The 22,566-nt window shown below is 41.4% G+C and overlaps 1 protein-coding gene across 2 annotated transcripts; it reads left to right on the top strand.

The window, feature by feature from the left end:
• The first annotated feature begins 455 nt into the window (after positions 1-455).
• kank2 (KN motif and ankyrin repeat domains 2) lies at positions 456-20,905 on the top strand. Of its 2 annotated transcripts, XM_080905342.1 has the most exons (14): positions 3,879-3,993; positions 4,106-4,310; positions 6,252-6,337; positions 11,509-11,590; positions 11,865-13,229; positions 13,672-13,857; positions 13,935-14,043; positions 14,227-14,805; positions 14,888-14,975; positions 15,520-15,739; positions 15,980-16,122; positions 17,231-17,431; positions 17,517-17,615; positions 19,508-20,905. In XM_080905342.1, exons 4-14 carry the CDS (start codon positions 11,554-11,556, stop codon positions 19,562-19,564), a joined length of 3,084 nt encoding a protein of 1,027 aa, XP_080761468.1. In that variant the 5' UTR covers positions 3,879-3,993; positions 4,106-4,310; positions 6,252-6,337; positions 11,509-11,553; the 3' UTR covers positions 19,565-20,905. The 2 variants fall into 2 exon arrangements, with proteins under 2 accessions (XP_080761467.1, XP_080761468.1); XM_080905341.1 differs by lacking the exons at positions 3,879-3,993; positions 4,106-4,310 and adding an exon at positions 456-608.
• The last annotated feature ends 1,661 nt before the right edge of the window (positions 20,906-22,566 follow it).

Genomic DNA, 22,566 nt, shown 5'->3' with positions numbered 1-22,566 from the left:
TCACCACGTTGACTTCATTGTGTTTATTTACATGAGTTCCAGTCATCGATATTTTGGCGTTTAACCGATTCTAATAAACTGCTCTTGAAGGAATGACATTTATATTGTTAGAAGTAACAAACACATTTTTATAAATAAAGTTTTTTCCCCACAATTTGTTTTTTATTTGCTTTTTTTTTTTTTTTTTTTACATAAAATTAAATACATTTTTATATGTCTATCATAGATAAACGGTACAGTACATAATAAATAAACAACCAGACCCATTTAAAAGAAACCCTTTAATTTTCCATTACAGTAAAAAAAAAAAAAATGTAGGCCAGTGTGATCATAAATGATCTCATCACTAAAATAGCTTGCCCCCCTTTTTTAATCTATGACTTTCAGACTGAAGGGAGGGTCAAACGATTGCACAGCTTCATATATGTCTCTGTATGAAGACTCCAGCGAGACGTGCAGTGCGCGAGCCCACCGCCTGGCCTCGTGGCCGCGTGCCCTTTAAGAGAAGCGGGAGGGGGCTCGGAGCATCTTGGCTGCGGTGTTTTTGTCTCTCTGTCAGTGAGCGCTCCTCCTGGGCCGAGGCGACAGAAAGGATTTGCGCAGGGCAGGTAAGAGCAGACAATAAGTTGACTTTCCTCTGTGCGAAAACCAGCTCGGTCTGTCTTTGTCAGCGTGTTTTGTAAATGGCTTCAGACGAGGAGCTTTCAGTGGGACTTCTTTTGTGAAGCGTCGGTCCTGCCCATTCTCCCCTCCGGTGCTCCTTCTCTGAAGTAACGGGTCCTTTATCCTCAAAAACCAACACCCAGCGTAGCTTATGGCTGGTTGTGTATTTCTGTTAAATGTTTCTGACTAATTAGCTTTTATAATTTCATATTAGTATTTATCTGCGGTTGCAGGAATGTTTGACTCTCGCGATTGGTTCTCCGGTGCGTCCTCTTTTTTGTTCACAGCATCACTGGAGGCTCACCGCGCGGGATTAACCAGATTTATCAATATTTATCAATAATTTACATCATATGGGGACTGAGAGTGCGTCTGTCACACTAACTCTGGCCTCACAACCCTAGCTTTCTTAACATTTCTGTTTATAAGCTTTGCATTTTCCATACAGCGGCTTTAATTCATTACATAGGGCTCTATTATTGTCTTGGTGGGCTTGTGGAGGGCGGGGGGTGGGGGGGGGGGGGGGGGGGGTGCCTGGAAAGCTCAACTTTTAGGCTCTTAAATCTCGCAGTATGCAACTAAACGCGACATCATTTCCAAAATAGCAAAAAAACAAAAAAGAAAGAAAGGCATTTTGGGTGTGTTTGCACTTGGCTTTGAAACTTTTTTTTAATCTCGTGCTTAATTCAGAAAATGTTGCAACAATCCAGTCAGTTTATAATTTAATTAAAAACGAAAATCTCATTTAAAAACTGTAAGGGCTCATGGGAGAGGGTGGGTCCCACGCACGCTGCAAGTTTTCATGACTTCCAGATGTTCTTCAGCGCTGCTTTTTGCCCTCAATATTTGCTGGTCTCGCCAGCTGTAGCTGGCCAGTGGTCAGTGATAAGAAGGGGGGTTATATATTAACAGGGCAAGTGGATCAAATATATACCTTTTGCTCTTTCTTTTTCTTTTTCTTTCTTGAAAGACATCTCTAACCTGAGTTCTTTCTCAAATAAACTAGAATCTCCCTGTTAATTTTTGCATTACTATATTATTTGTTTATGAATGCAGTCATTTTACTGAGAAACTTCTAGCTCAGTCAGATGTTGTTTTCATGGTGGGCAAGCAGAACTTGGCAGGATGTGGGAGTGCAGTCATCAGCCTGTTACACTACATCATACAATACACCACTGTCCTGCTGTTGTGTAATGGGTTGCTGGCTGTATTAAATCACCTACCAGCAGCTGCATGGTGCTCACGTGGTCTCTGTCCCATCTGTCATGTTATTACATGGAAAAGGTGTTGGTGCGTCATATAGAACCCATATATTATAATATAGTTAAAGAGCATTAAGGACAGACCTTAGGGATAAATTAGCTTTTGTTACAGTGGTTTAAGGCAAAATCAGAGCCCTCGTGATTGTAGGATTTATTAAGACAATAATGTGGTTTAGTTTCAGCTAAGAGGACTGCTAACTAAATATTTGCTTGTTAATTTGAGATATGTTGAGTATAAGTGCAGTAAAAGAGAAAACCCACTCTAAGGGAGTCCCCCAGACTGCATTTTATGGATCTGTGTCCAGGTTTGTCAGCAGCTGGAGTCTCCTTAAGCAGATTCTTTTTTTTCTGAGCTGGAATGTGATTGTTTCATTACAGTGTTTGGATCCGGGGGTGCAGTGGAGGAATGCAGGGCCCATAAACCCATTTGCACACTGGGCCACACGCTGGGCGTTTAAATTGTTTAGCAAGGCTAATGAAATTACACCCTGAACCTGTGTGAGACTGTTTATCACTTTCTTGGATTTTTTTTTAACCACAGATGAGCCTTTCAGAGAAGTTTTACTGCATTTTTAATCACCTGTTATATTAAGACAGTATATCATGTTCATAAAGTCATGTGAAATAATGATGGTTTATGGCACAGGGCTCTATAATAATATTAATGGACCTTATTCATTTATGCATGCAGTTTGTTTTTAGTGTGTTATTCTTCCTTTCTAAAAAGCACACTGTGAATATGCACCATAACAACATGAATATTAAACAGGAAGTTTTGCACTAGAGTTGGATAAATATACAGCCCAGCATGAGACTGCTGTGGTCAAGACAGTGAGTTAATACTCCTACTTAACTCTGTCGATTAGGGAGAGCAGTGTAGTGAACATATGGTGAAAAGCTGGCTTTTTCTCTAATAGGGACAGTAATTTGTTATCCTGCTGAATAAGCTGACTGATCTCCTTTATTTTATTAATCACCCAGAGAAGCCAGATGGACTGTGCTGTCCAGTAAGCAACATGTGTAAAGTGCATTGGATTATTATTTTTCCCCTTGTCTGTTTTGTTTTATTTGTGTCTGTACAACCGTTGCATCAACAACTTCACCAAATCAGGAAGTAATTGATAAGATTCTCGAGAAGGAACTGCTTAACTTAGCATGGAAACCGGACTGATATGACTTCCTGCGTTCTGTTGTACCATCTGTTCACACACGCTGACCTGATCTTTTAACCCTCAAACTGCTGTGACTGGCTCTCCACCATCTCTCAATCACTGCTGTCTGGGTTTCCTCCTCTCCAGACCACCTCAGTTTCTCTAAAACAGAGCAACTCTCTGCGTCTCTGCTCAGCATCCGTCTTAATCCCCACCTCCACAACTGCTCAGGAATTTTCTCCCAAATGGCTTTTTCCCCCCCCCGTGCCGCTCCTTGTCGCTCAGCCCCACCCTTGCTCAGTTTCCTGTTGGAGGTCAGCACAATGACCAATAGCGGAGAGGCGGGTGTTTACTCTGCTCCTGTTCCAGGAGTAATGTGAGCTGGCCGGCCTCTCCTTTTGGCCATAGTCTCTTTAGCACCAGACTGCTCCAGCTCCACGCCGTCTGCTCCTTCTCATCACCACTCCTTAATGTGAAAAACAGGGCTTTTTCCTCAAGGGCAAGAAGTCCTGGAGGTGACATCCCATTGGGTTATGATTTCACTGTCCCGAATTTAATGGCTACATTAGTCAAAAACCACATGTCCCACCAGCAGCATGAGTACACACTGTATGAGCATGCTGATATGAGATCATCTGACCTCGCATTTGGTGAAGGCCCTTTCTGTCATGCGGTGACATATGCTCTTCAGCCACATTACGCTGGGTGAAAAATGGCTATTGCTGCTTCTGCATTTATTATTCTTCAGCTCTTTGGGAAACATTTGTTTTAATCTTTCTGATTTATTATTCATCCAGGGCTAGTTGGCTGAATGAAGCCATCTGTGCTGCAGAATGAGGAGGAAGACAAAGAAGTCTCAGTAGATACAGCAGCATCTTTATGTGACATTTAAAAGCCTTCAGCACATCTTTTTTGAGGTCTGTGGCCTGTTACCCTGAAAAAAAACAACTCTGAACAACAATAAGCTTTATTTAGTGCAACAAAGTGCTACTTGTCTTAGGGATTCTCTCTTTTTTCTCTCTATTTTAGGAGAGGAATGTACAAATGATGGTAATCTTCTAGGTGGAGCCATGTGGGATTATGAGGAGAGGTCCTCTTGAATCGTTATTTACTCATTGTGAGGAGCGCTCTGCGGCCCCTCTGTCTGATCTGTAGATGTTTGTCCTGCGTTAGTAGCAGCACTCATTCTGGTGTCAGCGTGATTCATTCTGGTGGAGTCCAAATCTGAGAACAGGCATGTTCTTCTCATTTCAGAAGTTTCCATCTAAAACTTTCTTCCCCCTCCTTTTACAGTTTGCCTGTCTTTCCTCGAATTTCCCCTCTTTTCTGTCCCACCCTCCCTCTCTCACTGTACTCCTTTCTCCCTCTCCTACCGCTGCTACCCCCCCTTTTTTCATTTATGCTCTCTTTCTCCTTGTTACTCTTTCTCCTGGGCTGGGAGGAAGTGACTGAGTTGTTTTTGCGTCCTTGGGGAATAGAAAGATGAAGCTCCCTTTCCTGTAACCCTTTCTTCGTCAGACCTCAAATATGGTCTCCGTTTTGAAACAGACAATTAGCCTGGTATGATGACAGCAGCACGTAAACTGCCGTTCTGAGAGCTTTTCTTTGGGAGCTAAAACTTTTCAGATGAATTAAAAGCAGCTAAATCACTGGGCTTTCATATCTTCTTTGCCCTTACTTGAATAAATCAAAGTAATATCTTCAACTGTGTTTGTTGATTTATGGGAGTCATCAGGCTTCAGACAGTGTTGGTGTGTTTAGGGGGTATGTGTGTTTTCATCTGTGTTCTGTGGGAGTCCATGGGAGTTCAGCTTGTCTCCTCTGTAATGTTTGGTATTTGCCATCTCCGCCAAACGCACAGTTATAACAGCCCGACATGCGCCGCTGTCTTTGATCTCATTGTTTGCGAGTAGCTTTTGGATTTGATAAATGAGGTCCCATAACTAAGGTGGAAATGTATTCATAATATGTTTTTACTTTGGTATTATTCACAGTCATCAACACATACATCTAGTTTTGTTAACTTTGGAGCCTGTTTAGATTTAGATATCAGTCACTCAGTGCAAGTCCTGCATCTTGTGTTTCCACTTTCTGTCAGTGTGTGGGTCCATAACAGGTCTTCACCAACTGTTTGTTTGTTTTGAGGCAAATTTCCTTACCACACACTCGTCCATACTCTGTCTACCGCTCCCTCTCTTTTTCTCAGAGATGCCCCTCCTTGATTTCTATTAGAACCAGCTGTGGAACTAGGGCCTGAATGAATGGCTCTTTGTGATTTGGCTGTAGTTCTAGTCTAAAAGATGTTTCTCTCCCACCAATACCCTCAGTGGTATTGGCATGGCAACACAATGAAACAATGGACAGAACAACGGCAAGCCTTGTTATGATATGACGCAAAGGTCACTCGTCGGTGTTTTTTAGGCTCTGAGAACTCCAGACAAAATGTCGACCGCACTTTCACAGCAGCCTGACTCTGTGCTGCTGGAGCCAAAGTAGGAGAATCGGCAGCAGACGCTGTCATGCAGCATGTCTGGTTGACACTCACACAGCAGTTAAGACTGTGTTGAAGGAAATGCATCATAAGGCTCATGAAATCAGTCTAGCCTTAGGTGATACAGACAGGTTCCCACTAATCCAGAGGGTGGGGGTGTTTGTGAGTGCCACTGGATTTGGGAGAGTTAGAAAACTGACACATTGCCCAATCACATGGCAGGGAGGCTCCCGCTCCCAGCCTTGAATTGATTAGAGAGCCTTGAACTGGAATGGGGTGGGGGAAATTATTTCTAGAAAGCTGTGAGAGGAGAACTTGCACATGGCTCAGGCTTCACTTATATTGTGCAACAATCAGTGTGTGATTTGCATCTTATGGGTGTATGTTGTTCACATCCGGTGTGTGAGTCAAAAACACTGACACACTGGATGTGTGTTCTGTTTTGAAATGTTTGTTTCCTGCTTTGCAACCTGTGTTTACCCTCACGTCATGCCCACCTGTTATGAATCTCTGTTTATCTCTGTGTCAGCAGAGCTGCACACCCTTTCCATGATTTTACTGATGTCCCCTGAAAACTATTCCTGCATATATCCCAGTTATTGTCATTTTTCTGGACTACTAACTGATACAGTCAAAGGCAGTGGCAGCCAAAGTTCAAATTTCCTCTATTCTTATTTCCCGCAGGTGCTGACTGTAAGAGAGCAAGAAAAGGAAGGGAGAGGCAAGGGGCCTGGGGAGGAGAGATCCCATCCTCGCAGCGCAAGCAGCTGGTATGAAGTAGAAAATAAATCCCTCTTTTCCTAATTCACAAACCATTCCCAAGCTTGAGCAAAATCGCAATCACCAAAGGCTGAGAGTCAGCAGTGCAATGGAAAACTCCATAAAGATCGTCTCTGGGTGGTGGAAAGAGCGGCGGTATTTTTGACTTAGTAGTACTGAGGTTTAATCCTTTGTAATGGCAATAATAATAAGGTGACTCAATGAATGGAAGCAATGAGTTTGATAAACTAGGGAGAACAGACCTTGAAATGAAGCTTGGCATTTTAAAATTACTCATCACGGTGGTCTCAGTCTTCTGAGGGAATGTTTATCCACACTGTAACTCAAACCGAGTTTTAACCCTTTTAATACCATGCTGGAGTTTGGTCTGCATAGAAAGGAGTAAACCCGAAACTTTCATGCACATAGAGGAAAAAATCTTTTTCAGTGGTGAGTACGAGTAGTCAATTAAGCTACAGCATTATGCAGTTACTCTCGTGACATCCTACAGGACATACCACAGACGCGTAATTTGTGCTGGATGACCTGCATCTTACCCCCCCAGGGGTTGTCTTAATCTTAATAGCAGGGAATAGAGGGGAGAGACCAGACCATGCTAGCTTCCTCTAGCATGGTATGCAGCTCTATGAAGGAGGTAGGGGGGAGTAATGGGGGCAAACCATGTGTCCTAGATGGAGGCTGGCTGGGGAGAGTTGTGCTGGGGAAGGGCAAATGCTGGTTTCTGTTCAGATGTCATCTCAAAGGAACTCTGTTTAAACCAGAGAGACGGAGAGGAAGGTCAGCCACTCCACCCCAGCCATACTCACACACTCAGTGGAATACGTGCACACACATTAGCACATATGAAACACTCTGCTGTTGTTGTAGGAGCCTGATAGTGGAAAATAATCAGTTTAAATAAGAAGATTTCAGAATTTTGGAATTTGTTCAGGGTAATTAGTTTGAAACGAGTATGCCGTCAAGGGTGTCCCTTAAGCCCCACTTTACATTTTGCACTTTGCATTATTTATAGAGCTTCTTGCTCAAGTAATTAGAAAACACATTGGAATAACAGCAAATTTACTTACAGGGATAAAACAAGTTTTTATTCGTGATGCAAATTAAACATACACTAGACCCAAAATATGTGTTTATAAAGCTATATTTTATCAACGCTAATTTTATAAACTCAGCAGAAAAAAATAGTATTATATATACCTAGGTATCACTATACAAGAGAATCTAAACAACATCAAATTTAAATTATTGTTTTATGCTAAAAGAAATAAAAGTAGACCGTGAACGATGTGCTCCCTTAATTTGTATAATAAAGTAGAAATTGTGAAAATTTGATTTGATTTCTTCTGCTATTCCTCTTTCAGTCCGTACCAGCAGAGATATTAATAAAACAGATTAATAAATGGAAGTGAATACCTGTAGGATAGGGCAGGGTAATAAGTCTAGAGTAAAATTTAAAATACTACAGCTAGGAAAAGAAAAAGGTGGAATGTTCCTGCCATGGTTGAAGGACTATTGTAGAGCAACACAGTTACAGTATTCATTCTGCTGGTGCAACAGTGGGTATGGTGCAAAAATGGAAAGGTTAAGAATTAAGCCAGTTGAGTGTCATCCTACAATCTGTGGTAGGTGAGATAAACAAGTACCTAAATAAATTAAGTGATCTGACAGAAGTATTGTTAAATATATTGTTTAATTAATGTAAGAGGAATAACTGTTCTTAAGATTTTTGGAATATAGTGAAGATTTTAAACGAGTATAATTCGGACTTGAAGTTTAGAGACTGGACCTGGAAAGGCATTACATCATATCTGTTATTTCAGCCAATACAGATCTCAAAAGTTTTCAACTTCTTAGTGAAACCTGCAATTTACATGAGGTCATCATAAATATTTTTTTATTGATGTTACCCAGAATTTGTTCATATATGCAGTGTCTTGGGAAAAAATTCCGCCTTATACATCAAGGTCAAATCAAGGAACAAATACAACACTAACAGGTGAAGATAGGTTATATAAATAAAATAAAATGACAGCACCTTTATTTAATAATTCATTTTTTTATAACCCCAAAAAGAAAACATCAACAAAGGGGCAGATCTGGAATCTGGACACTGCTGGATACAATGTGATATTACAATGGCTGATCATTATCACATGTTTTCTAATTGTCCAGCAAAAAAATCTTACTGAGCAAAGACAGTAACATAAATTAAACTCATAATAGGTTTTGAGCTTGACTATACTCTCGATATCATATATTTAGGTAATCGACCAAATGACTTGTACATTTGAGGCAAATATAGCCATGAAGTATTGCTTAGTGCCAGTAAAAAGGCAATAACAAAGAAGTGTCTGGACAAGAACCACTTACAGGGGAGTGCTTCCTTGCTATCATAAAAGAAATATCCGAAAGGAAAAACTTATCATCTCTGCTCATTAAATTGGCTGTTATTTATGAATGGTAGTTTTACACAGGGAAAACTACTCTCCTGTGTCTGGGAGTTTTTTTTTCCATGGTACCTATAGTTTTGGAAATTAGGCATTGCTCATACAGGATTTTTATATTTGCACGTCAGATGTATGCTGAATGGATCAGGCCCTCTGGCCTCATCCATGAACTGGATAAAGTTGATGGACTATTGGATATTCATCTACGTTTTTTATTAGGTGTTCATCAGCAGGTGTCTGGGTTGACCCTTCCTTTTTTTTTTTTTTCTTTTTCCCTCTGGGACTAATCGTACAAATAACCATCACCATGTAGTCAGCTATTGATTGTGTGCATTTTAATGATTTACCCGTAGTAACCTGATTTTTTTCTGTTCTGTCTCTCTATGCTTGTTTGCTTCTTCAGAGCAAAATTATAAAAATAAAGTGGAATTTGAAGGGAAGTCGAGTAGACGACATCAACCAGTCTGCTTGGCAGGCATGTTAGGTTGCAAAACTACATACTCTAATTATATCTCATCGGCTGTCCCCTGTCAGTGCTGCCCTCCACCCTGTACGCATATTCTCTCACACAGTCTGTTTTTTTGCAACCACGCCTCTATGTCCTACTCTCACTTTCTCACATATGTAGTCATTCCCAGACCGCACTGTACACCAGACACTGTACACCATCAGTCTGACACTTTCAATGGAGATAAACAGACACTTAAACTGTAGGCTGAAGGCAGGCAGCCAAATTCTTCATCTTTTTTAAAGGCTCTGCAATATTAGTCAAGATTTGTCTTTTTTTCTCCACTTTCTCATATGCAAGTTAAAATTTTATATCTGGGGCATAAAGTCCTCATGTGTAAGCTGAAGGATAGTTGGCTTCATTTTAAATTAGATTAACCAGTGTGATTCTTCCTTACCACCATGGTGCCAATCTTAAAATGGGTTTGGGTTTGCATGCAGTCTGTATTTCACGGCCCAATAGTGTGTGGCAATCTTGGAATGAGAGGGTGATGAAAGGGTACAGATAAGCAGAATCACATCGAGAAATTAAACTGACTAAAGCGCTTCAAAAATACCATGTCAATTTAGTCAGTGTTTCCAAGTGTCCTACTTTTCACAAACGAGCAAGCACGGGCTAGGGTCACAAGATAGATGGAGAGAGAGAGCGAGAGCGAGAGAGGAAGAGAAAAAACAAAAAACAGCTTTAGACTGAGGCAAATATAGTTTGCACTTGAAAACAAAGTGGTTTGCAGCGCAGACTTCTGTTCCTATCTTATCAAAGCCATAGTATATAAAGATGTTCAACTGACTAATGCTGTGGACGGCTTAAAGATTTCCACAGTTCCCACAAAGTGATGACCTAGAAAGTTAATCTTTTCCAAGCACACACCAACTCAGAGGCATGGCATTAGGGTTTCTACATTTTTGCTGGCAGTGTGTTGCTCTCTGTGGAGGGAAAGGCTTAGTCTTTTGTTTATAAAGAGTCAAAATCCATATGTTACCTTTGGTAAAATGCAAGTTCTCAGCAATTCACTGTGTGTTTTGGCTGAATTAAAAAGCATCTAAGTGTGCAGAGGAAAAGAAAGGGACTAGCTGAAACCTTCTGATCATCAGCTGATGCTTAGAGGGGTAAAACGGGAGCAGAAGAAAGGACAAATAGAGAAGAAGCCAGAGATGGAAGAAGTGCAGGAGAGAAAGAAGAGAGAGTGTCTGTAAATCCTAATGTGAGAGGCGAAGTAAGTGCGCACAGATGATTCCTAATAAGGCTGTAACTGGCAAATCTCTGTCCTAGAATTAGCTGCCAGGAAACTTTCCCCCTGTAACTTCTCTTCTCTGAATGCTATGAACAGAAACAAATATACAACTGACAGTGGCCCAATATGCTCAAAAAAATGGAAGGATAAAATAAGGAATGGAGGCAGGCGGGTAGAAAGGCTAATGCTATTTCTGACCATTATACAGAGAGAGCAATGCAGTCAAAAGCGGTAATTATTTCTGGACACACTATGTCATGCAGACTTTACAGTTAACTTAAGATATTAAGATATTTGAATACTGATTCTGTTAGGTTTTAGTTGGATGTAGACAGTTGTGTATTACTGCATTGATTGCATCTTTATAATTAATGCAAGAAAAGCCACTTTTACAAACACCTTAAAATACTCACCAAAAGACTCAAAACAACAAAAACTTCCACAAATCCACTACAAACTGGACCTGGGAGCAATATGCTTATTTGCACACTTAATCACATAGTTACTGAACACACATCTAAATTATACTGTATTTGCATATTTTGCATCTTGCACATGTCTCACATGTCCTGTCTTGTCTACAATATCCTGACCGTAACTTGAACCTGGTATTCAACACCTACTGCACAATCCACTTCGTATTGTCTCTGTTCTGTCTTTGTTTATGGTACAGTTTGTATTGAATAGTTATTATTATAGTATTGTATAGTTAGCAATTAGTACCTTTTTATCCCTTAATTTTACCCAAATTTAGCATATTATTTATTTGTAATTCCTAGTTTTATATCTCTTGGAGATATATCTTTTATATACTTATAGATGCACCATGGGGGGCTTGGGGTGAAACAGCATTGCAGTACTCTGTATACTGTGTATATTGTTGTAAAGCTCTTGAAATCTTGAATCCTTTGTTATTTATAGAAATGCTTAGTGTACAGTATGTTTAATTTCAACACTTTTGTCTCCCTACAGGTGAGGTGTTTGTGTGACTGTCTGAAAAGCAGCCACAGGCGCATTATGGCACAGGTGCTGCATATGGACCCCGGCTTCCCAGGTGCGCCCTCTATTTTTAATTCCTTATAATGATCAACATAAAAATGATGATAGGTTAATGCTTTTGTTAGGATTTAAACTATCACACAACTGGCATGTATTTTAACTGTAAGATTGTGTCATAATGAACTCCAACAATCCACTTTGTGCCTAATTTGGTGATGAATTCTGAGTACATTTATAACTGTGGAGTAGCTGATGCTTTTTTCTGAAGTCTGAACCCAAGATTAGATGCAGATTTCCGTTTGTTTAAAGTTTATTTCCTTCCCCTGCAGGGAAACTCAACCCACCTGCCCCCCCTTCCCTGCACGCCAAAGAACAGGAGGCACCCTACTCAGTGGAGACCCCCTATGGCTACCGTCTGGACCTAGACTTCCTCAAATATGTTAACGACATAGAGAAGGGGAACACTATCAAGAAGGTGCCTGTCCAACGCCGGCCACGCTATGGCTCTTTGCCCCGTGGCTATGGCTACGCTGGCTCCTGGTGGACCTCCACAGAGTCTCTCTGCTCCAATGCCAGCATGGACAGCCGGCATTCCTCTTACTCCTACTGTGCCCCAGGCTACCATACATCACAAAGGCCCAGCTTCAGCACTGCCCGGGTGGAGAAGACTCTGTTGGATGCTCGCAGGAAGCTGGAAGAAGAGAAAGAGGGACGGAGATTCTCCAATCTTGGCAGCATGCACAGCAGTGTAGTTGGCTCTAACACCTCCATCAGCAGCGCACACAGCTTCAACCGGTCACAGGGTGGAGGTGGATCTTTCACTCCCATGAGCTCTGGCCTGTCCACCCCAGTAACTCCAACCCCAGCTCACTTGCAACATGTCAGGGAGCAGATGGCTGCAGCCCTGAGAAAGATAAGGGAGCTAGAAGAACAGGTGAAAACAATCCCTGTGCTCCAAGTTAAAATCTCAGTGCTGCAGGAGGAGAAACGGCAGCTCAGTGTCCAGCTGAAGAGCCAGAAGTTCCTGGGCCACACTCTGGGGTTCAACCGAGGTCGTCCCAGAGGGGAGCTCTATATTGACATCCCTGAAGAAGACATGAGCACTGGAAAGGGGAGCAACAACAATAAGCCAGCAGGGTCACTGTCCCCCACCACACCTGATGGGTCCAAGCAAGACTCAGGGTGTGAGATTGAGGACACAGTGATTGTGAGTGGAGTGCGACCAGATGCAAAGCGGGAAGTGCGCACCATTGGCGTGGGACCAGAGGACTCAAGAGGAAGTCGTCATGTGGGGGTCTGGGTTCAAGAGAAGGATCTGGGACTGCTGCCTGAGACAGAAGTCCTCAAAAATCAAGTGGGTCAGCTTGAGGGTCAACTACAGAGGACAATGCAGGAACTACAGGCTGCACAGCAGCAGGTGGCAGGAGTCCAGAAGGGCCCTCAGGCAGAGCATCCAGTCATAGCAACGAGCCTGGGCTGGCAGGAGCCTCAAGGCTGCAGCCTGCATACACTAGTCAGCTTCACACAGCAACGACACCAGAGGGACCAGAGAACTGTAGGAATTCAGGTGTACACACTGGAGCAGCCTACTGTGGTAGAGGTGGGAACACTGCTCCGAGCAGAGACCTGCAGCTCCCCCCCCATTCAGCCAGCTGCTGGAGGCGTGGAAGACCACCAGAGAGGGCGAATTGAAGGTCTGTTACTGAGACTTTATGAGCTTAAACTGGAGAGTCTGATGCAGTCCAATGCAAGAGCATTTTGTGAAACCTGTGCAAAAGGTTTCCCAGATATGAATTATGCTTAGTCCTAAACTGAAAGGAAAAAAATCACCAAGGATCTGTTCTTAAAAAAAAGTGTGTGTGTGTCGGGCGGGGGTTGGTCTAAGGCTAGACTTAATCATTGTCTGAGAAACTGAGTCTGTCACCCTCAAATATATGTTTTTACTGAAAGCTGAAAAGTCGCAAATACTTCTATATTTAATATATTTAAATTTTAACTGGAGGGGTTTGGAATGCTGCATTACTGCTGGATTGTACTGCATCAGACTGTATCTTTGCAATAACAATTATTTATTGCATTACTGCACAAAAAGACTGATTAGTTAGCTTTGAAATGTTGTCTGTCTCTCTCCCTCAGATGCTCCAGTTGAGTTGCCGATTGCAGTCAGCTCTAAGCAGGTACGCGATGTCTTGAAGAGCAGGTTGTCCACCTCAGTACCTGTAGCTAATCCTGCCATTGCTGTTGCATCTGATGATCAGATTGTGCATAATAAGGAAGAAGCAAATGATTCTATCCAATCACAAGAAGGCTTACCTAAGACAGGTATGTGATTTTTAAACTAGTGTCTTCTGACCACATCATGCTCCCACTGTATGAATAATTGCTGGTATCTTTTCTAGCTTCATCTCCCCAATTGTCTCTGAGATCAATTATGAAGCGGAAAGCAGAAGGTGAACCAGGCTCGCCCTCTACGAAGAAAAACCTACAGTTTATTGGAGTCAATGGAGGGTAAGTGTTAGTTATTGCATAGCAGCAGTCGGCTATTTTCATCCACTGAGTACCGTGTCAAGGGAATGTTGTCAGCATAAGGTTAAGTAAAAAGGTAAAAGAAGAAGCAGAAATGTACTCCCTGTGTCACCTGCAAAGACTCTGAGCTGTTTGAGCAGAGTGAAAATTGTTCGTGTCTTACAGCTACGAGTCCACATCCTCAGAAGATAGCAGCAGTGAGAGCTCAGATGAGGGGAGTGACTCTAGTGAATATCATGAAGCCAGAGAAAAACTTCCAGAGTCTACAGTCCAGCACCAGCAGACAATACACAACAAGGATTCCAAGCAAGAAGAAAGCACCAGTGTACCTCAGCAAAATGCTGTCAAACTACCAGCTGCCATTCCAGACTCAAGTCCCAGCCAGTCTGCAGCTGTAGACACAATGCCATCAAACAAAGCACCTCAGTCACCAGCGACAGACACTGTGGTGCAAAAATGTGCCTCACAGCCACCAGCATCAGACCACGCCATACCTCCTCCATGTTCATCAAATGATTCTGAGACTGTCAAACAATCATCAGAAAAGCACAAACAGGTCACCTCCACACCAGTTAGCACTGAATCCACTCCTGAGCAGAAGGCTTCACTTACCTGTTCTTCATCACCTGGCCTCACTAAAATCAGTGATAACGCCCAGCAGCGGTACAGCGTCCAGTCAGAGTGCAAACCAGCAGATGAACGTATTTCAAATGAGACTGCGACAGCGCCTTCAAAACAAGTCAGGTAAGTGTACACAGAGTCTGTCTGTGAGGATTAAAGGATCTATGAACATCTGAGAGTGATGTTGTCTCCTTATCTGCCACAGACTGGAGCTGACTGACAGCCTGATGTTAGCTCTGCATGCCCTGCAGAAAGCCCTGGGGGAACCTAATGCCTTCAGCCAACAAGGAGCAGTACGTGTTGAGTCTAATTCACATTTCTCCACATTTCTTCACATTTCTTCTGTCGTTACTTCTTTCTAGGAAATTCAGAAGGTTCACTTTTAAAATAAATGACATAGACCAACCTCAAACAAGGAGGCACAGCTACCCACAAACTGTGCACACTCAATAATTTAATTTAGAATATATTTTACTTTAGTTTGCCAACTCTAAATATTTACTAAAGCATAGCTTAAGATATTTGATTATCTGCATGTTTGATTCAGGAAAGAGTTTATGCCGGATGCCCTTCCCATTTATCCTGGCTTGGGAACGGCACTAAGACTACACTGGATTGTTGCACCCCATGTCTGGAATAAGACTAAGTTAAAATAAGAAAATTCTTAACTTTGGTTTCATAATTTTTGCAAGTAATGAAAGATCAAACAACACATTAACTCAAGGCTTCTCCTGAGGTTTGGTTTCACATTTTTGATGTCGTCGTTGCTCTTGCATTTCTCCAGCCATCTGTCAAATGTTTATTTGCCTTAACAGTCCTCATTGTGTCTGATCTCAGAGGGCAGCTTACACCACAGTGCTGCAAGAGTGGCTACGTGTGTCCTGCCACAAAACGGCCGACACAGCTGTTGTCAAGGCCTACATGGACACTTTCGCCTCAATCTCCCCTCAGCTGCTGGAGTTTGTCATAAATATGGCTGACGGCAACGGGAATACAGCCCTTCACTACACTGTCTCCCACTCCAACTTCCCCGTGGTGAAACTTCTGCTGGACACTGGTGAGTTCTGTGCTTTTATGAGAAAACAACAGAGGCGCTGGAGAAAATTTTGATATTAAGCGAAGTAAAATCTCATAAGACTGAAGAGTCAATGTAAAGTCTTATGGTTATTTTTTATTATGATAATCTCTACAATTTAAGAAATAAGTCATATTAAATTATTAATGGTAACGATCCCTTTTACTTTGTTGTGCTGCTGTTATATCACCTGTCAAATTGATTGGCCTCTTTACCTGACAGGCTTGTGTAACGCTGACAAGCAGAACAAGGCGGGCTACACAGCCATCATGCTGACGGCTCTGGCTGCCTTCCACTCCGACAGTGACCTTCAAACTGTCCTGCAGCTGCTGCGCACAGGGGATGTCAATGCCAAGGCCAGCCAGGTGCGCCCTCTACTGCTCATTAGTTTTTACTGCGTCTCCACACACACACAAAAATCCCCCATTGTCATGCATTAGTGCAGGACTAGGACTGCATAAAATGTCTTATGTTTCAAAAACTGTAATCATTACAAAAAGTACAAGAGTAAAAACTTTGTAGACAGCTGACCCATGGCCAAGTGCTTCACAAAAGTTGTCACAACAGCGACACTGTGTGGACAGTTAGAAAAGTACAAAACTGTAAAACTTTCATAGCCTCCCACTGGTTGTTACCCAAACAAGAAGTGGTAACCAGATCCCAACAAACTAAATGTGCGTTTTATTGAAATATTTCTTTGTCAAGGAAAATGTGGTGCACGATACTAACCCTGGGAGGCATTTAGCATGTGAAGGACATATTTTATTTTAATCCAATTTCTCAAGACAATGAGCTGATATTTCTACTTCTTTTTTTTTTACTTCCATGTATTTTTCTGTTTATTCCACCTTTAACACTGTAAGCATCTGATTATCATTTGGCTTTCAGAGGAATACATCCATTAACAGGGACATTTTTTATAAAACTGACAAATTTCTGGAAAATATTTCATGCACCAGTTTTACCCAGTTATTTAGAATTTTCAGTCTTTATTTGTCTGAAACTTTTTTTGTGACATTTTGGCAAATATTCCAGAAAAATCTGAATACCTTGTGATTTTGTGTGGATATACAATTTACCACCTTGGGCATAGTGCAGGTAGCAAAAGCCAGTGACATGCATGAGACCAGTGATTATAGTCTTTGTTGCTTTCCTTACAGTCATTCAGTAAAAGCCGCTCTAACTAATTAAGTTTGGAGCAATGTGGGATATGACAACAGGGGATAAAAGTTGTGAATTTCTATGAAGCCAATGTAGAAAAAACAGCCAGTCTCATTCGCTCATCTGGTTTGATTCCTGTTAGCAATCACATTGCAATTGCTCTAGAAACTAGACCGTCTTCTTACAAGTGATTTTAAGAATTCTGCTCAAAATGTATCTGCTGCACCATGTACACAAATGCAGTCTCAATGTGTCCACAGTTTGGTTAAAAAATTAGGGTAACAGTAATTTTAACCAATGTGTGTTTTGTAGGCTGGACAGACAGCGCTGATGCTGGCAGTCAGTCATGGTAGAGGGGACATGGTGCGAGCGCTGCTGTCCTGCGGGGCACAAGTTAACATCCGCGATGACGACGGCTCCACTGCACTCATGTGTGCCTGTGAACATGGTCATGTGGACATTGTGCGTCAGCTGCTATCAGTGCCAGGATGTGATGCCACTCTCACCGATAATGTAAGAATTCCAGTTCGGTCTGTGGTTATGCGAACTCCTTCCCAAAACCAGCGTCTCACCAACATTTTCTCATTGTATTAAACAGGATGGCAGCACTGCTCTGTCCATTGCCCTTGAAGCCAGTCAGAATGACATCGCTGTGCTTCTGTACGCTCACCTCAACTTTGCAAAGCCTCCATCCCCTGTGAGTATCTAAATATGCTGCTAAGACACAAAGTAGCCCTTTCACACCAACATTCAACAATCCAAGAAATGTGTCATGGAAGTGATTGCCACTTTCTATGGCTAATAGCACACGGATAATTATGTAATATTCTTGTTTGCATGCAACCCATCCAAACTGGATTTTGTCACATATTGAGCCATGCAAAATACAACCTCTGTCAATTATTCCTCCAACCAGTTTCTTTAAAATAAGCCTCCTTCCCACATCTGGGCAGTGTTGCAATGTTTGCGTGTTTTCAAACACGTGTTGATATGCAAGAGTTGCATATGGTTTACTGCATACCTACAGAAATTAAAGTTGGCTTTGGGTTGAGCAAAAATAGCAAACAAGCAAATCTGTTTAAGCCAGAAACCAATTACCCACAAGCTTGCAGCTGTCAAACAAGTCACTGCCTTAGAATAAGTACACATTCTCACCTAATGTGGGCTTTATGGTGTATGTTTGTGCAGCTCTTTGGCTAAACAGAACGAGAGATGCATAACTTTGTCATATAATTTGACTTCTACCTGCTCCCCAACAAAACCTAAACTTCACTCATTCTTTTAAGTTTATTTTTTTAAGTTTCCATAAGTGACAGCACATTGCTGAAACATGCAGACATGAGTCTGCTCATGTTTCTCTATCCTACCAACCATCTGCACTCGTCTTTCAGGTATGAATCGCTATCCCAGCCTCTCAGCTGGCTATTAGTTTGTATATAACACAAAGTTGACCGTAAACAGGCAAGGTGTGTCATAAACTAGTATATAAACCCCCAAGTGATGGACAAATTCCAGATGTGCTTTATGCATTTTATTTCACAACCTGGCTAATAAACTACAACAAGCACTAACAAAGGGAATTTTTGGAAAACTGTAATTAACTATCAGGAATGTGTGATTACATGTAATGTAAATGTGTATGTTTGGATGACTGGTAATGTATGTTGAAAGCAAAAGAAGGGAACCCAAGGACCAAGCTGTAGCTCAACCAGTTAGTCATAGCCTGAGCACACCTGGCCCTGTGTTGCTCATCCAGGTAATTACTCTCAGTCAGCTCTTTCAGGACAAAGCACAGCATGATCAAAACAAAGCAGAGTCACCTAGTGAACAGAAGGCCCAGGAGACAGTACAGTGTCTAAAGAATGCCCCTAACATATGAGTAATTCCATATCTTAACAAGAACATGCTTCAGTGGGATTAATTCTTAATATACAAACAGGATGTGTGGTTTCAACGACACATACTCAAATATAATATATTTTGTATTTAAAATGGTAATGTAATATTAATTTGCATGTAAATGTAGTGATCAAGAGGTGCTTTACATGAACAGAAACCACTCCTGGAAGAGAAAATACAGGGGAAATATGATGCACTTAAACAGTAAAAGGATCTAAACCTGAGATTTTTCTTGGATTGGCAGTAGCTGTTATTTTAACTTCACAAAATGTTCATTTCTTCCCAGTGTTAGGTTCATGGGTTCAGAGAGAGTGATAAATGGGTTATTGCTGTAGTGGCAACAATGTGCACTGATCTGGTGAAACAATTTGAGCTGTGGGAAGTGACTGAAAAAAGGAGAACATAGATGCAAGCAGTAGAAATGAGTTTCCTATGAAGGGTGGTGGGTTATCTCTTAGAGGTAAAATGAGCTTGGTCATCCAGGAGGGGCTCAGAGTAGAGTTGCTACTCCTTCCAAAGTATTTGGGGCATGGGGAAAAGCCCCGGGGCAAACCTAGGACACACTGGGGAGACTACATCTTTCCGCTGGCTTACCTTGGGTACCCTGATGGATGGATGGATTAACCATGATGAATTTGATAAAAAATTCTAAACTATAATTTGGTTACTTTTTTTTTTTTACTTGTCCAGGTTTCCCCCAAGTCTCCGCTCTTGGGCTCCTCTCCTCCTGCTGGTGAACTAAAGTAAACCACACGCCTACTGCTCAGCTACACAGCCAATCCACAGATGTTTATTCATCTATGTACTTAAAGGAAACATCAAGTTTGTTTGTGTGTTTGTTTTCACCCTGAATAATTTAATTATGTGCAGATAATTACGTGAGAGCTCGCACCATTGTTACTCATTGCTTATCGTACACAGTGGTCTTACTTTAATCCCAGTGGTGGTTGGAAAAGTGTGAAACTGAACATTGAATGGATTTCGTTCTAGTTTTGCAACAATCCAGTTGTCAGCACTGTTTTTACAAATCCAAACTGTTCACCGCATTTCACTATACGTTCAATATTTATGCACTCGTTCTGTAATTCCATATCAGTTTTATATAAGTTGGCTCATAGAGCAGTGTGTTTTCATTGTACCATAGGTGTTTCACAGTAGCATCGTTTTGTGTGACCATCACAGTCATTTGGAATAACTGAAGCCACCCCTCTCGTGGGTAAGTGTCCTTGCATCAACTAGCTCATTGGTGCTACAAAATATAACACTCCAATAGTCTGTTGATATTTATACACAAGATTTATTTACTTGAGAGTATTTTTGATATTGATTTTTTTTAATCATTCTGACTTAATTCAGGACCTCGTGGTTTTATTTCCCAGGTGTTGGTTAACTTTACACCTTTTTAACCAGTTTTATGTGTTTATCACATTCCCCAAATCAAACCCAAAGATGTCTGTTTCACATCACCTCTTTTTAAAGCTGCTTATTGTGGTAATAATGTTAACACAGGTGGTGTTAAAGAGGAGAGAGGTTACCATTGTTCTCTGATGGCTGCGGTACTATGGTCTTTGTATTTTTATATGTGAAGGTTTTTCGGATGGTTGATTAGAGGGTATCTGTGTTTGTGATGTGTGCTCATAAAATTTAACAAGACTTTGTTGAGAGAGCGCTGGTGAAGCCAGTGAGATTTGTCAGGGAACCAGAAAGTAAGTGATTTTGGTCTTAAAAGGGCGTGCCATGTAAGATAGGAATATTAAAATAATATATGTCAGTGTAAACTGGTAATAATTATGCCTGAAATCGAACTCCTTGAACTAAAGTGCATAGGCTATTGATGTCAAAATTTCTATTACTTTTTAAAGATGTTTTACCAATTTTCATATTCACTTTTAAGCAAATTTTTTATAAATTTCAATTTTTTTAAGTATCTATCTTTTATACATTTGGAGTTTTTAAGCTCACGCCTGCGTTATGTAATCACACAGCTCTGTAGTTAATGTTTTATGATGGTTTTATGAAAATGCTAGATTGTGTGTCTCTTCTTCTAATTTGTGCATTTTGGAAAATAATAAATAAATGTGGACCACATGTTTTGTTGTCTTGTAAGTTCCACTCAGTCATGTAAAAACAAGGTAAAAACAGTTTGCATATAGAACCCCACAGGTTCCACTAGAGGGAGTCCTAACGCAAACAACTGGGGCTGGTCTCTTTTGTTTTCTTGGCCTTTTTTAAAAAATACAGTTTAATTGTGTTTTTCAGCTCTGAAAATCCTACGTGGTTTTGATGAAGTTATGAGTGCTCTGAAAAAAAAGCTATATAAAGAAAGACTTTCTGATAGTCTAAAAATATGATAATTTGCATTCAGTACTGGGATGTATTTTTAGTATCTTGGTATTCTTCTTGGTATAGTCCAACATCAAGTGTACATAACATTAATAATATGGCAGTATACTCAACAGTTCATTCTGACTTGTGTACAGTAATGCTAAACATTCTCTGTGACAGTATAGCTCAATATGGGCTAATGAGCTGCAGATTCTATATTTAAATTTTGGGCCTTTAAAGGGCCCCAAAATTCAAGATCTGAATCATCCAAACTTTGATGTTACATTGTGCCCGTGCATATTCAAGGGATTGAGTAAAGGGATCTCAAAACAGGCTCTTATTTTTGCTTTAAGGTATACAGGGAGTGCAGAATTATTAGGCAAATGAGTATTTTGTCCACATCGTCCTCTTCATGCATGTTGTCTTACTCCAAGCTGTATAGGCTCGAAAGCCTACTACCAATTAAGCATATTAGGTGATGTGCATCTCTGTAATGAGAAGGGGTGTGGTCTAATGACATCAACACCCTATATCAGGTGTGCATAATTATTAGGCAACGTCCTTTCCTTTGGCAAAATGGGTCAAAAGAAGGACTTGACAGGCTCAGAAAAGTCAAAAATAGTGAGATATCTTGCAGAGGGATGCAGCAGTCTCAAAATTGCAAAGCTTCTGAAGCGTGATCATCGAACAATCAAGCGTTTCATTCAAAATAGTCAACAGGGTCGCAAGAAGCGTGTGGAAAAACCAAGGCACAAAATAACTGCCCATGAACTGAGAAAAGTCAAGCGTGCAGCTGCCAAGATGCCACTTGCCACCAGTTTGGCCATATTTCAGAGCTGCAACATCACTGGAGTGGCCAAAAGCACAAGGTGTGCAATACTCAGAGACATGGCCAAGGTAAGAAAGGCTGAAAGACGACCACCACTGAACAAGACACACAAGCTGAAACGTCAAGACTGGGCCAAGAAATATCTCAAGACTGATTTTTCTAAGGTTTTATGGACTGATGAAATGAGAGTGAGTCTTGATGGGCCAGATGGATGGGCCCGTGGCTGGATTGGTAAAGGGCAGAGAGCTCCAGTCCGACTCAGACGCCAGCAAGGTGGAGGTGGAGTACTGGTTTGGGCTGGTATCATCAAAGATGAGCTTGTGGGGCCTTTTCGGGTTGAGGATGGAGTCAAGCTCAACTCCCAGTCCTACTGCCAGTTTCTGGAAGACACCTTCTTCAAGCAGTGGTACAGGAAGAAGTCTGCATCCTTCAAGAAAAACATGATTTTCATGCAGAACAATGCTCCATCACACGTGTCCAAGTACTCCACAGCGTGGCTGGCAAGAAAGGGTATAAAAGAAGAAAAACTAATGACATGGCCTCCTTGTTCACCTGATCTGAACCCATTGAGAACCTGTGGTCCATCATCAAATGT

The sequence above is a fragment of the Rhamphochromis sp. 'chilingali' genome (genome assembly GCF_963969265.1).
Source record: "Rhamphochromis sp. 'chilingali' genome assembly, chromosome: 15".
Taxonomy (NCBI): domain Eukaryota; kingdom Metazoa; phylum Chordata; class Actinopteri; order Cichliformes; family Cichlidae; genus Rhamphochromis; species Rhamphochromis sp. 'chilingali'.
The sequence above is the reverse complement of the archived record's forward strand: the minus strand, read 5'-3'. Positions and strand labels throughout refer to the sequence as shown.

Coding starts and splice junctions, on each gene's coding strand:
- kank2 (XM_080905341.1), top strand. CDS start 11,554: ATGGCACAGGTGCTGCATATGGACCCCGGCTTCCCAG. Junction 14,806..14,887: donor GCGCCTTCAAAACAAGTCAG/GTAAGTGTACAC, acceptor TATCTGCCACAG/ACTGGAGCTGACTGACAGCC. Junction 16,123..17,230: donor TCAATGCCAAGGCCAGCCAG/GTGCGCCCTCTA, acceptor TGTGTTTTGTAG/GCTGGACAGACAGCGCTGAT.